The sequence below is a fragment of the Peromyscus leucopus genome, chromosome 2 (assembly GCF_004664715.2).
Source record: "Peromyscus leucopus breed LL Stock chromosome 2, UCI_PerLeu_2.1, whole genome shotgun sequence".
Classification (NCBI taxonomy): domain Eukaryota; kingdom Metazoa; phylum Chordata; class Mammalia; order Rodentia; family Cricetidae; genus Peromyscus; species Peromyscus leucopus.
The window spans coordinates 46,840,092-46,854,326 of NC_051064.1; the positions used below are offsets into that span (position 1 = coordinate 46,840,092).

The 14,235-nt window shown below is 39.9% G+C and overlaps 1 protein-coding gene across 1 annotated transcript in view; it reads left to right on the plus strand.

Moving 5' to 3' along the window:
- The window catches only part of Rars2 (arginyl-tRNA synthetase 2, mitochondrial), a 45,591-nt gene extending 33,665 nt beyond the window's left edge, over positions 1-11,926 (plus strand). Inside the window, 10 exon segments of the mRNA XM_028872773.2 lie at positions 661-721; positions 2,694-2,770; positions 5,848-5,873; positions 5,876-5,971; positions 7,062-7,129; positions 7,210-7,319; positions 7,743-7,838; positions 8,702-8,776; positions 11,250-11,313; positions 11,731-11,926. Of these exon segments, the coding sequence (XP_028728606.1) occupies positions 661-721; positions 2,694-2,770; positions 5,848-5,873; positions 5,876-5,971; positions 7,062-7,129; positions 7,210-7,319; positions 7,743-7,838; positions 8,702-8,776; positions 11,250-11,313; positions 11,731-11,817 (760 nt within the window). The 3' untranslated portion in view covers positions 11,818-11,926.
- Positions 11,927-14,235: the final 2,309 nt, after the last annotated feature.

Consider the following 14,235-nt stretch of genomic DNA (forward strand, 5'->3'; position numbering starts at 1 on the left):
GTTATTGCTTTTGAGCGATCCAAGATTTTGAAAGTTTGTTAATACAGACTAGGGCAGAAGGTACTTCTTTGGCTCTTTTGTCATCTATATTATAATTGTGTTCTTAGAGAAAATATATCATAGAAAAGTAACAGCTAGATAGTTCTTTTCAGTAAAGGCTTAGTTAATTATAAAACACCTGTAAGATACTTTTTAAGTATGGGGTTGGAAAGATGGCTCAGCAGTTAGGAGCACTGATTACTACTCTTCCAGAGGACGCAGGTTCAATTCCCAGCACCCACATGGCAGCTAACAACTGTAACTCCAAGATCTGACACCCTCACACAGACTTACATGGAAGCAAAACACTAATGTACATAAAATAAGAATAAATAAATTATTTTTTAAAAAAGAAAAGATACTTTTTAATTATCACTTGCTTTTGTTTATTTTTAGTTGTTTTTTAATTATACTTTCCAGGGCATTGTAGGGTTTTTTTTGTTTTGTTTTGTTTTGTTTTTTTACAAACCTAATTTTGTTATTATTTCTTATCAAAGTGTACTGGGACTCTGCAGTGATGATTCACATACTCCAGGCTACAGTGTAAAACAGTTTTTAAATAGAATTGTCTTCGTGTTATCAAGTAAGTCAAAGCAATTATAACCCATTTTTTTTTTCCAGGGATCTTGCAGCTGCTATAGATCGCATGGACAAGTATAATTTTGATACAATGATTTATGTGGTAAGTAATCACAATAAAAAACAAAAGATTATGAATCCTACCTCATGGAAACTAGAGAGAGACAGAAATAGGAAACCAGGGCCAGAGAGATGGCTCAGTGGATAAGGCACTTGCCTTGTAAGACTGATGATGTCAGTTCGATTCCTAAAACCCAGGTAGTGATGGAAGGAGAGAATCAACTCTACATAATTGTCCTCCGACCTCCACATGTGCATCACGGCCTGAATGCCTGTGCACACACGTGCCCACACCCATCAGCAAAAAGAAAAAAGGAAACTGTGGAAAACTTTGGCAAAAACAATTTTGTCAAACTATGAAAAATAAATATGAAGTTGATTAAGGTAGTGACTTCTTTTTAAATTTATTTTGTATAAGACCCAAAAATCAAAAGTTTACTTGCTTCATAGTGAGAAAAAATTACCAAAGTCAAGAAGAAGGTGGTTATATGAAATTACTATATCTGAGCTACTGTAAGGCAGTTGCATTTGTCCTGTTGGGGCATTTTTAAAAATTATTTTTTAATTTGTTTTGAAGGGAGGAGTTTATAACCTGTTTAAAATTGCATCAAGGGAATGGAGAAACATCAGGCACTGCCTACGTCTGTACAAACATATATGCATGCAAAACACTCATACACATAAAATAAATAAATCTTTCTAAATTTTTAAATAAAAATTTAAAACTATCAGCTCATTCTATTATAGTGTTAATATGTAAGCTTTATTGCTATAAATAAAATAAAGTGTTAGAATTATATTTTAAAAAGAATTTTTTGGGCGGTAGTGGCACGCACCTTTAATCTCAGCACTCACGGGGCAGAGGCAGGCAGATATCTGTGAGTTTGAGGCTAGCCTGGTCTACAGAGTGAGTTCCAGAACAGCCAGAGCAACACAGAGAAACCCTGTCTCGGAGAGACAGGTGGGGAGGGAGAGAGAGAGGGAGAGGGAGAACTTTTAAAATCTTGTAATACCTTAAGGCAAATTTCAGACTAGCAGTGGCTCTGAGTACCCTTTACTCCACTCCCTTCTACAGACACATGAAGTTACTTTGTCAAAATCAGATTGACATTTGTAGAAACATTCAAATCTCATCAGTTTTTCTGTGCATTCGTGTATAGGCGGATTTTAGGGAACAGTATCCCATGTATAGATCTGTGTAACCACCACCACCACATCCGGAACACGAGTCTGTTTCATCATGGAGCAGACTCCCTGATGATCCACCACTTAATCACAACCCCTGCCTTGATCTTCATTAGAGATGTCTCTTTGAGAGTGGTATGTAAATGGCATCATACAGTATGTAACTTTCTGAGGTTTGTTTTTCTCTCAGCTTAGTGATTACCCTTGAGACTATCTAAGCCATTATATCACAGTTTGATCCTTTTATTGCTGACTAGTACTCCAGTCTCTTCTCTGCCTGCCTTCCTTTGTATAATCAAGAAGGTGCCGCCATCTCGTTCAGCTCAGCTTTGGCCTTCTGGAAATAGAGATTATAACATCCAAGAGAAGGAAATGAAATAGAACATTCTGAATTTTTTTTCATGTTTTCTGCTGTCTTAAGGAGCTGCAGCTCTTATTTTCCCATCAACCTAAATACTCTTGTTGTGTGTTTAAGATTTGTCTTATTTACGTGTATAAGAAAAAGAAAATGAACGAATATGTGTATGCATGGTGCATGAGTGTGCAGGTCCCCACAAGTTAGAAGAGGACATCACATCCCCTGGAGCTGGAGTTGTGAACCACCACCCAGTGTGGGTGTGAGAACCAAACTTGGGTCTTCTGGAAAGAGCAGCCAGTAAATACCTTTAATCACTGAGCCATTCTCCAGCTGCTAGTGTGTTTATTTAAAACTTTGACAGTGACTTTAGTCTAACAAAACTCTACTGTTAATTTGATTTAGGACCAGCTTATTGTTATTTATTAACTTGTTTGTGTTTTGTTTTGTTTAAATTCTAAAAAATTTCCCGAAGGCAGACAAAGGGCAAAAAAGGCATTTTCAGCAAGTGTTCCAAATACTGAAGATCATGGGATATGAATGGGCAGAAAGGTAGGATCCATGTTGTTCTTTGTTGCCTGATCAAGGTCACTTATTTCAGCTCAGCCTCAGAACATAACTACAGTAATTTATGTTCAGTTCTCTTTTCAGGATGTTGGTAGGAAAAGACAGATTGATTTTGTATTAATTTATGTCCTAATGTTTTTATTAGATGTCTGCTATCAGTGTTTTGGTTTTCAATTTTTTATATTCATTTCCTCTTCCTCATATAGACAACTAGTAATTTAATCACAAGCTAGTGATTATGTCAGTAAAGTGAAACTTAAGTGGACTGCAAAATAAAACACATCTTGTTTTTTTTTTATTCTCCATAGTTTGGTTATACATAATGATACCTTAATACATGTATATGTTGAATTCTTATCATATTCACACTGTTCTCCTCTTCTTCCACTCCCATTGATCCCCTTCCTAATGAGTCTCCCTTTCTGTTTATTTATTTTTTGATTGATTGATTGATTGATTTTTTTATTTATGGGCCAGTGATTTATTACATTTGCTTAAAGAACGTGGGTGAGGTGTTATTGATAGAAGCATGGACGACTTTCTTGGGGCAACAGTACAGACAAAAATGTCTCTCCATTCACCAGCAACTATTAACTTCCAATATGTCCTCAGGGAGGGGTAGGACCTCATGAGCCCCTCCCAATACCTCCCCACTCCATTAGGGAATGTTCTATGGTGCTGGTCTTGGGCAGGTTCATAGTTCATTAATGTATTGTCCCTGGCATATGTAGATGTCATTCCACAGCACTCTCCTACTTCCTCCAACTCTTATATTCTTTCCCCCCTCCTTCTACAGTGTTCCCTGAACCTTGGAGGGAGTGGGGTGATTTAGGTGTCACATTTAGGGCTCAGCATTCAACAGTCACTCTGTAGTTAAACTTGGCAGTAACTGTTGCCCACTGGATAAAGAAGTTTCTATGACCAGAGCTGACAACACTTACAAAGGTACTTTCATAAATATATGTCCATTTATTAAAACACTAGTACCTCCTTCATTAAGGCTTAAAACCATCCAAGCTGTGAGCTTTAGCTACATATACATCACCAGGTATAAATTCCCTTCTGTGGAGTGGACTCAAGTCCAACCAGAAAGCAGTTTGTTACTACTGTAACAGTCTTGCCAGTGTTACCCCAATGGGCACATCTTGTCTGGCAGGCCAGGAGTATAGCATGCAGGTCCACAGCTGAGTAAGAGTATTGATTATACCTCTCCCTCCAGCCTAGAGCATCTTCCGGTATTATGAAAGTTAGCCAGCAGGGAGGAAACTTCCAGCCCAGTCCCAGCTTGATTTCTCAATGTGCTGTAACTGAAGCATATTATATCTTATAGTGTTGGTGGACAATCAAATAGCTTGTATTGTTTTAGGGGCTCAGGAGCTTTCCTGAATAACAAGTCATAAGGTGGTATCCACCCTGGCACTGAGATTTTTTTTTAATAAACTTATGGCTTCTGGAAGCAGTATATGCATCCACACAGAGTATTGCCATTCAAACTTTTAAAGGTTATTTTGTTTAATTAGCTTAATTAAATACCAAAACAAAGTAATTGGTTTACTTGTAGCTTTCTCATACATTCTTAGTTTCGGTTGTCCTTCCTCAGCTCTCCCCAACTTCTTTGATCTCCATCCGCACTTTAATCTTTCCACCCCTGCTGTTCCTCTTTTCATGTCTGTATCAGATGTGTTTTACTACCCATTGCCCCCACCCCTTCCCAGGCCTCTCATGAGTGCCTTTCTACTTTCCTGGCATCTACACACAATTGATTTCTACATAAACGCCCACATGTAAAAATTAGAAGTTAGGAGAGAACATAGCAATGTTTGTTTTCTGAGCCTGGGTTACCTCACTTAATATAACTTACGAGATGTTGCATGTAGAATAATGAAAGTAGATAGCTATCTCTTACACGCTGAGTAAAAATTCAACTTCAGATGGGATCATAGTCCTTTACATAAGATCTAAAACTGCTAGAAGAAAAATATGGGAAACAATTTAAGATATGGGCAAATATAAGGGCTTTCAAATGGCACCTCAGTTGCTCAGGAAATATGGGTAACATTTAACAAATGGAACCTCATAAGTTAAGCATGTGTTCAAGAGACAGTCAAGTAAAGAAAGTGTACAGCTACACATGATAGAGGATTAATACCTAGAATGCATAAGACTAAAAAACTAATTAGGAAAACAAATAACCAAACCAAAAAATTTACTATGAAACTGAACAAAGAGGTCTCTAAAAAAATAATAAATGGTGTCACAGTAGTCAGGAAGCAGTCAGGAGGGTCTGTGAGTTCAAGAGCAGCCTGACCTACATAGTGAGTTCCAGAACAGCCAGAGCTATGCAGTGAGACCCTGTCTCAAAAAAACAACAAAAAAGTGTGTGTGTGTGTGTGCCAGTAAATATTTTTTAAGTATTCAACATTATAAACCACCAGGGAAATGCAAATTAAAACTACTTTGAGACTCCATCTCACTACAATTAGAGTGCTGTTATCAAGAAAACAAATGACCACAAATCCCAGTAAAGATGTGGGGAAAGGGGAAGTTGTCTACTACTGTGCTGGTGGAACTTTAAACTGGTACAACCACTGTGGAAATCAGTATGGAGCTGCCGTATGACTCAGCTACACCATGTCTGGATAAATACCGAAAGGGCTCAATATCCTGCAACAGAGACTTGCATTTCCATGTGTTTATTGATGCTCTTCCACAGTAGCAAGGAAATGAAACCATCTGGTTGTCCATCAAATAATGAAGATGTACCTGTACACAATAGTTTTTCAGCTATAAAAAAGTCATGAGAATTTTTGTTTGAAATGGGGTCCCCTGCAGAAGCTGTGTATGTACCTGAGAAAGACCTTGAATTCCTAGTCTTCCGCTTCCATTTTCCAGTGCTTGAATTGCTACCACATATGCCATTCCTGGCCACACCCCTATTTATTTGATAATTCTTAAAAACTCTGCTACAAGGTTAAAAGTTTGTTTTCTGAAAGAGTGCTAAGATATACTCACATCATTAGCACCTTTTTAGCTTTTGGTTAATAAATGCCTGTCCATTTCAGGTGCCAGCATGTACCTTTTGGGATAGTAAAGGAATGAAGACTCGAAGAGGGGATGTCACTTTTCTGGAAGATGTCTTAAATGAGGTTCAGTCAAGGATGCTACAGAACATGGCTTCCATTAAGAGTAAATCCTCTTTGCTACTTTTATGCTTTCTTGGACTTTCATGAACCTGATCAAAAGTAGCTTTCATAAATTTGACACTGAATCCAGTTGTTCATTAATATAAGCTTAGTCTTCATGGACAGCTTCAATGTTGTCAGTCTGTTGTCAAAGTCATCCTGTCAAGTGCTTGATTTTTTATATGTCTAAGTGCACACATGCATACCTTGATGTTGAGGCAAGAGGAGTTCTCAGACATTGCCAGCTTTTTATAAAAAACAAACAATCAGGATCTCTTCCTGGCTAGGCTGGATGGTCATTGAGCCTCCCTAGCACTGGGATTGCACACACAGTCTACTACTCTCAGGGGTTTTTTAAACATAGGCTCTGGTTCTCATACTCAGGTCCTTAGGTTTTCAGGGTGTCATGCTTTTCTATTGCTGTGATGAGACCATAACCAAAGCAACATATAAAAGAAAGCATTTAATTTGGAGCTGATGGTTCCAGAGGTTTAGAGTCCGTGACCATCATGGCGGGGAATATGGCAGCAGGCTGACAGACATGATGCTGGAACAGTAACTGAGAACTTACATTTTGATCCACAAGCAGGAGACAGAGAGCTGTGAGTGACATGGGCTTTTGAACACCCTTCAGGGGCACACCTCCAACAAGGCCACACCTATTAACTCTTTCCAAGCAGTTCCACCAAATGGGAACCAAACATTCCAATATGAACCTATGGGAGTTCTCATTCAGAACACCACATTAGGCAAGCACTTTACCAACTAAGCTATCTTCCAGCCCAAGTCCTTGCATTGTAAATTGGATCCAAGTTATTAAAGTTCATATAACTATTTAATCTCCACCCTTGGAAAAATAAGTATGGGCTTTAAAAATACCTTACAAGGGATATTTATTAAAAAAATAAGTTCATGCTTCTTCACTTTGATGTAGGCAGGAGAGCTAACTATTAGCCTAAATGAGGAAGGTAAAGCACCCATTGTCTTATTTTTTAATTGTACATTTTTTTCAATTTTTTTTTTTTTTTTTGCATGCTGAACCATTATTCTTGAACAATACGGTGTAGGTTGATAACTGCCTTTATCTGTTTCAGCAACAAAAAAAATGGAGAACCCACAAGAGACTGCAGAGAGGGTGGGGCTCGCAGCTCTCATCATCCAGGTGGGTTATGACTCCTTCCTCTGAGATCTCTTTGTCTGGTGTGTAGCAAAACCCAGGATAATGATGTACTCTCATTTCAGGATTTCAGAGGCTTACTCCTATCTGACTATCAGTTCAGTTGGGACCGTGTTTTCCAGAGTCGTGGGGACACTGGAGTCTTCCTACAGTATACCCATGCCCGCCTCTGTAGGTGAGAAGAGGCTGCAGGGAAGCTTGGCTGTTCTTCCCTGGGCTGGAACATGCCTGGTGTGGCTCTGAGACCAGTGGTTAGCCCTGTTTTCTGGACTTTTCCCAAGTTTCTTATTCAAAACTGGGTAAAACACAGCAAACCTCTTATTGCTAAGCACTTATCAATCACCTATTATAAGAAACGCTTTTGTGCATTGTCTTACTTCGACCTCAGAGTAATTCTGCGAGAGAATATCCTGTCACCTACATTTTAAGAGACACTGAAAATAATTTGAGGAAATGAAGATTTAAATCAATGTTAGTGTCAAAGTCCAGGACTATATTAAGGAGATCAGGACTGTATACCCAGAGCTAATATTCATCACATGTAGCTATGGACCTCAAAACCTGATCCTTTCCCCTTTGTTTAAACTTTTGGTGACAGTCTGGAAGATACTTTTGGATGTGGTTACCTCAATGACGTCAACGTTGCTTGTTTACAAGAGCCACAGTCTGTTTCAATTCTCCAGCATCTTCTCAGGTATGAGGTTTTTCTGTTATTACCAAGTCTGATACTCTGAACTGAGAGCATGTTTTGCTGATTTCTAGTCATTAGTTCAGAGGCTGCCTCCTGCCTCTAGACAGGCATAGGTGGGCCAAAAAGGAATCTGACTTTTGAGGACAGACTGGGATCACAGATCAAGCCAATGTTCAAAGTCAATCCTAGCCTTAAAAATATCACAAAATAGAACACCACAAAGGAGTAGTGAGGTCTCAGCCCACTGTCTAGGAAGGTGAGGCATAATAAGAGCATGGTCTCTTAATAAGAGGATCCCAGGAGACTGTTATGACAAGGTAAGGAGAAACCCTGCCTCTGTGCAGATTAAGAATCCTCCAGTTCGCCTTGTGGCTTCCGCTCTCAATCTCCTATGCATTTGTCTAATACCGCCTAATACCTAATACCGCCACACAGGCAGGCCACACCTTGGTCTCTAAGAGATCAGAGAACAAAGAAGTAGGTATGTGTCTATGAAGGCAATTTCCTTTGATTGCCACACAGTGCTCAGCTGTTCTTTCTTTACATAAGAAAATTTTACTCCCTCATAATTAATATGTGAAAGAAAATAAGCCCTCCTGATTCCCTTAGCCTTGAGACTAGAGCTCACTACTTTAATAGGCAAGGTTTTTTCTTTTTCTGATTTTGCTTAGGACTAGATCTAAGAGCTATAAAGATGACTTAGACTGTCTCTGCTATCAAGGAATTTATATGAAAGAAAAATTCATATTAGTGATCAAATGTACCCAGGTCTTTTTTCATATGCCTTCGTAACACCAAAGGTATTTAACATCTTAACGTGTTAGCTTCATATAACAAATGATCAGCCTGTTCCTGTCATCTTTTAGGTTCGACGAGGTACTTTATAAATCATCTCAGGACCTTCAACCTAAGCACATTGTTAGTTATCTTTTAACGCTAAGGTAATTTTTTTTAATCTCCTTATTTTCTTTTCAAAATCTAAGGTTTATTTTTATTCAAGTGTGTGTGTGTGTGTGTGTGTGTGAGAGAGAGAGAGAGAGAGAGAGAGAGAGAGAGAGAGAGAGAGAGAGAGAGAGAGAGAGAAAGCGAGCGAGCGCTCACAGGCATGCATACTAATTTAAATTAATGATAAACTCAGAGTCATCAATATGGGTAGGTGCTACACTGAGGCAAGAAACCAAAGCACTTCCCCTTGGAATGGTTTAAGCGAGAGCGATGCAGAGCTTCTTCTCTTCCCATGTCATCTGTCTAGCGTCCGGGTCACTGGCTGTAAATGCACCTGCTGTGTGCGGCTGCGCCTGTGCCTGCCTGGATGCCGTCTTGTCTGCCCCTAACAAAGGGCTCTGCTCTCTATTGAACAGACAGCATCATGTGGGGAAGAAAGGAACTTTCTACACAGAAGGAAACTTTATTGACTCCAGCTGACCTGGAAGCACTCAGAAAAACAAACAGCACTGTGAACATACATACCATCATCAAGCAATATCCATATGCTGTTTTCTGCATTTATGGCAGACATTTATTTTTTAAGGCCGCTTTTGTCATATCTGCTGTTTTCAAACAGACATTGCTCTCTGGGTCAGGGACATGGGAGAATGCATAACTTACATTAGCTTAGGTTGTAAAAAGTAATTACATGGGAAGTCCAACACAAATAAAGTTGGTTGTAAAATTGTTCTCTTAAAGGAAGGTTAAACAGGCTAAATCCACACCTGGGTATCCGCATAGGCTTTAAGTGACCTCCAGGTATATTAAATCAGCTATAAAGTCCACCAAAGTTCAATCTCTGAATGTAAGATATAGTTTCATAAAAATGGTATCACCACATGTGTTTAGTTACCTTTGGAGGCCATCGGGTCCTTTGAAGCTGGAGTTGCAGGCAATTATGATCTGCCTGACATGGGTGCTGGGAATCGAACACAGGCCCTCTGGAAGAGCAGCACGTACTCTTAACTGCTGAGCCGTCTCTCCAGCCCCTCTATTTTCTCTCTTTCACCTAAAGGTTTCCCATATGTAAATCCCTTGCCTTCAAAATTGCTTTCTCCTTTAGGTTATAGGAATTGTTAGATCTTATCTGACAATTAGATTTCATTGTGTTTATTCGGTGATATAAGATAGAATCATAGGAAATGACAATGGCAAGGGTAGTTATAACACAGTGACATGTGTATTGCCAAAAATGGACATATGAGATGTTCCCCCAGCCCTGCTTTGAGGGATCAGAGTGCTATTGAGGGCTATTCAGGAGGAAGCTGCAGGTGGTAACCAGAAAACTCAAATAGCTGGGAAGGAGGAAAGGTCCAGAGCTGAGCAAGTACTACAACTATAATCACTAAAGGGATAAGAAATGATGAGGCTGAGCCTTTGACCTTAGACAGTTTTTAGAGTGGTTGGGTCCATATTGTTTTAAGCAGAGACACAACAAAATCACTTATAACTAAGGAGCAAAGGAATTAGGAAGCAAATCAATGATACCAGTTGAAAATTCATGTTTAAATGCTTTTACTCACTATTTACTGAAATGAGAGAATACTGTAACTTTTTTCTTGATTATACTTTTTACCTTATCTCCCAAGTTTTTGTTTTTTTTGAGGAAGGGTCTCACTGTGTAGTCCAGGCTAACTTGGGACTCTTAATCCTCCTGCATCTGTTCCTTAAGTACTACAGCCCTAACCCCGGCAAATAAGTGTGTTTTGGTGTTTTTTTGTTTTGGTTTTTTTTTTCCCCACTTACATATAAGGGCAAATGCAAAGCCAAAAAGTCTAGTGAAATGTCACTTAAAATGATTAAATGATTATGTGCATTTCATGGCTCATTGCTGCCATACCTTAACAGAAAAAAATACTTCAAGGAGTGTCTGGTTTGTGTGTTCAGTGCATTGATAACTAGTCTCTATCCCACCTCAGTTGACACAGGGGGAAAGGGTATATACCCTGTTATACTTGTAAAAGTTGTCTACATAAGAAAATTCTACTTCTTAGAAAGGCATGTCCTATTTCTATAAAAAAGTGAAATCAAGCCGGGCGGTGGTGGCGCACGCCTTTAATCCCAGCACTCGGGAGGCAGAGCCAGGCGGATCTCTGTGAGTTCGAGGCCAGCCTGGGCTACCAAGTGAGTTCCAGGAAAAGGCGCAAAGCTACACAGAGAAACCCTGTCTCGAAAAACCAAAAAAAAAAAAAAGTGAAATCAAAATCTTAAAACTTGACATTTGGTAGAAGCAGAACTAAATTCTAAAGCTTGAGTTTAGTGTTTTATTACAGGCAAGCAAATGCATTTATTTCAACTTGTATAACTTCAGATGGCTTCTTTAGTGATTCTAGGTTTTTCTGTAAAGTTAAGTGTTGGACAGGTATCGGACTCATGGAACAGGAAATTACTACTGGTCCTCATTGTGATCTCTCTTACTTGTTTCAGTCACCTTGCAGCTATGGCACATAAAACACTCCAAGTGAAAGACAGTCCTGCTGATGTGGCTGGGGTATGTTACATTCAGTGTCCTCTATATAGCCCCTTGGCAGCTGAAATTAATATTATGAAACATTAGTACGAAAAGTCACAGGAATTCTTCTGAAATATCTTCTGTTGTTTAACTACAGCAGTATACTTTGTGACTTAGGTAATAAATAGAATGTTTAAATATTTCCCAAAATAGTAGACTATCAAATGTACCTTCTTCCATCAGATGTTCAAGTGAGAAATTCTGCCACTCCCACTGCACACCCTTACTATACTGTTCTTTCTGTAAGGGGAGCTAGGATATATTTCTCCTTGTCTAGAGTATGCAGAGGACTCTCAAGCAGAATTCCTACTTTAATTTAATTACTTCTAAAAATCATTCATTATTTTGCTTATTGCTAACATATTATTGAACATTTAATCATTCTTTATTTTGTAGGCCAGACTTCATCTTTTCAAAGCTGTCCGTTCTGTCCTAGCCAATGGAATGAAACTTCTTGGAATTATACCTGTATGTAGAATGTAATATGTAATTTCTAATTAAAGTGTGGGTTTTTTAATGCCAAACAAGTTCTAATTGTTATCAGATGCCTTGCTGTTCAGAATAGAATTTAAAGTATTATTCTGTGCCAGAATTATATATATATATATATAATTTTTTGTTGGGGGGAGGGTTGTTTCCAGACTAGGGATTTTCTGAGTAGCTGCAGTAGCTGTCCTGGAACTTGCTCTGTAGACCAGGTTGGCCTCAAACTCACAGAGATCCACCTGCCTCTACCTCCCACGTACTGAGATTAAAGGCATATGCTGCCACCACCTGACCAGAATATATTTTTATGCAGTAACATTAACTTAATCTTTACTCTTAAAAAAATGTGTGTATTTATTCATGGTCAGTAGGTATTCAAACATGTAAGAAACTAAGTTGGGTCTTTAAATTTCAAACCTTGTGATATAATTGGGGCAAAAGACTAACATTTAAATTCTGGCCTGAGGTCATTTTTCTAGAATGTGTGTGTATATGTACAAATATCTGTGTGTGTGTGTGTGTGTGTGTGTGTACACTATATATTTAGATAGACTATGTGTGTGTTACTAGAGAATGAGCCTGGAACCTTGTGCACACTAGGCAAGGGCTCCATCACTGAGCTGTATCCCTACCCTTCTTTACTCTCATGGAAATTGCCCAGGCTGACTTTGAACTTGTTACCTAACCAGGCCTTGAATCTGTGATCCTACTGCCTTCGCTCAGCTAGGGTTACAGGCTTGCACATTTAGACGCTGACAAAAACTTTTTTTTCAACTTTTTGTTGTTGCTTGGGGGAGGGGGTTAAATGAAAGGTAGAGGACAACTTTAGGAAGTGAATTCTCTCCATCTACTGTGGGTTCCAAGTCTCAAACTTAGGATGTCAGGCTCAGGGTTAAACACATAAGCACTTTTACCCACTGAGCCATCTTGCTGGCTCCAGAAATCTTTTTTTTTTTTTTTTTTTTTTTAAATCAATATAAGACAAGGTCTGTTTAGCCTCAGCTGGCCTGGAACTCACTATGTAGACCAGGCTAACTTGAACTCAGAGATATGCCTTGTGAGTACTGGAATTAACAAAAAATTTTTTGGGGGGGGATTATTTCAGTTTATAGGTCACAGTCCATTTTTTTGTTTTTTTGTTTGTTTGATTTTCAAGACAGGGTTTCTCTGTGTAGCTTTGCGCCTTTCCTGGAACTCACTTGGTAGTCCAGGCTGGCCTCGAACTCACAGAGATCCACCTGCCTCTGCCTCCCGAGTGCTGGGATTAAAGGCGTGCACCACCATCGCCTGGCCCATTTTTTTTTTTTTAATTAAGAGATTTTCTATTCATTTTACATACCAGCCACAGATCCCCTCTCTTCCCACCCTCAAGCTTTCCCCCCCAACCCACCCCCAACTCCCACCTCCTCCAAGGCAAGGTCTCCCATAGGGAGTCAGCAGAGCCTGGTACATCCAGTTGAGGCAGGTCCAAGCCCCTCCTCCCTGCACCAAGGCTGTGCAAAGTGTTCCATCATAGGCACTGGCCTCCAAAAAAACCCGCTCATGTACCAAGGACAGGTCCTGATCCCACTGCCTAGGGAACCCCTATACAGTTCAAGCTAAACAGCTGTCTTGCCTATCCAGAGGGCCTAATCCAGTACCATGGAGGCTCCTCAGCTATTGGTCCACAGTTCATGTGTTTACACTAGTTTGGATGGTCATCTCTGTACATTTTCCCATCATGATCTTGATGTCCCTTGCTCATAGAATCCCTCCTCTCTAATGGATTGGACTCCTGGAGCTCAGCCTGGCACCCGGCCATGGATCTCTGTGTCTGCTTACATCAGTCACAGGATGAAGGCTCTATGATGACAGTTAGGGTATTCAGCCATCTGATCACTGGAGTAGGCCAGTTCAGGCACCCTCTCGACTACTGCCAGCAGTCTAAGGTGGGGTCATCCTTGTGGATTGCTGGGAACCTCCCTGGCACTGTTTCTCCCTATTCCCGTGATATCTTCACTTATTATGGTATCTCTTTGCTCTCCCTGTTCCAGCTCGAACCTTCTGTTCCCATATGTGCTCATCCCCCATCCGTTGCCCTCCATTACCCCCCCTCCCTCACCCCCAGTTTGCTCATGTAGATGTCATCTATTTCTCCTTCACTGGGAGATCCATGCATCCTTCCTAGGGTCCTCCCATTTTTTTTTTTTTATTCTCACATATACATCCCAACCAGTTTCCCCTCCCTCACCTTTACCCCCTCCAGTCTCTGCCCCCCACCTCCCCTATTCCCTATATCTATACCCTTCCTGCCTCACTCAGAAAATAGCAGGCCTCCCAGGGACATTTACCAAACACAGCATAATAAGGCTAGGCACATACCATCACATCAAGGCTGGATGAGGAAACCCAGTAGGAAGAAAGGGTCCCACAGGC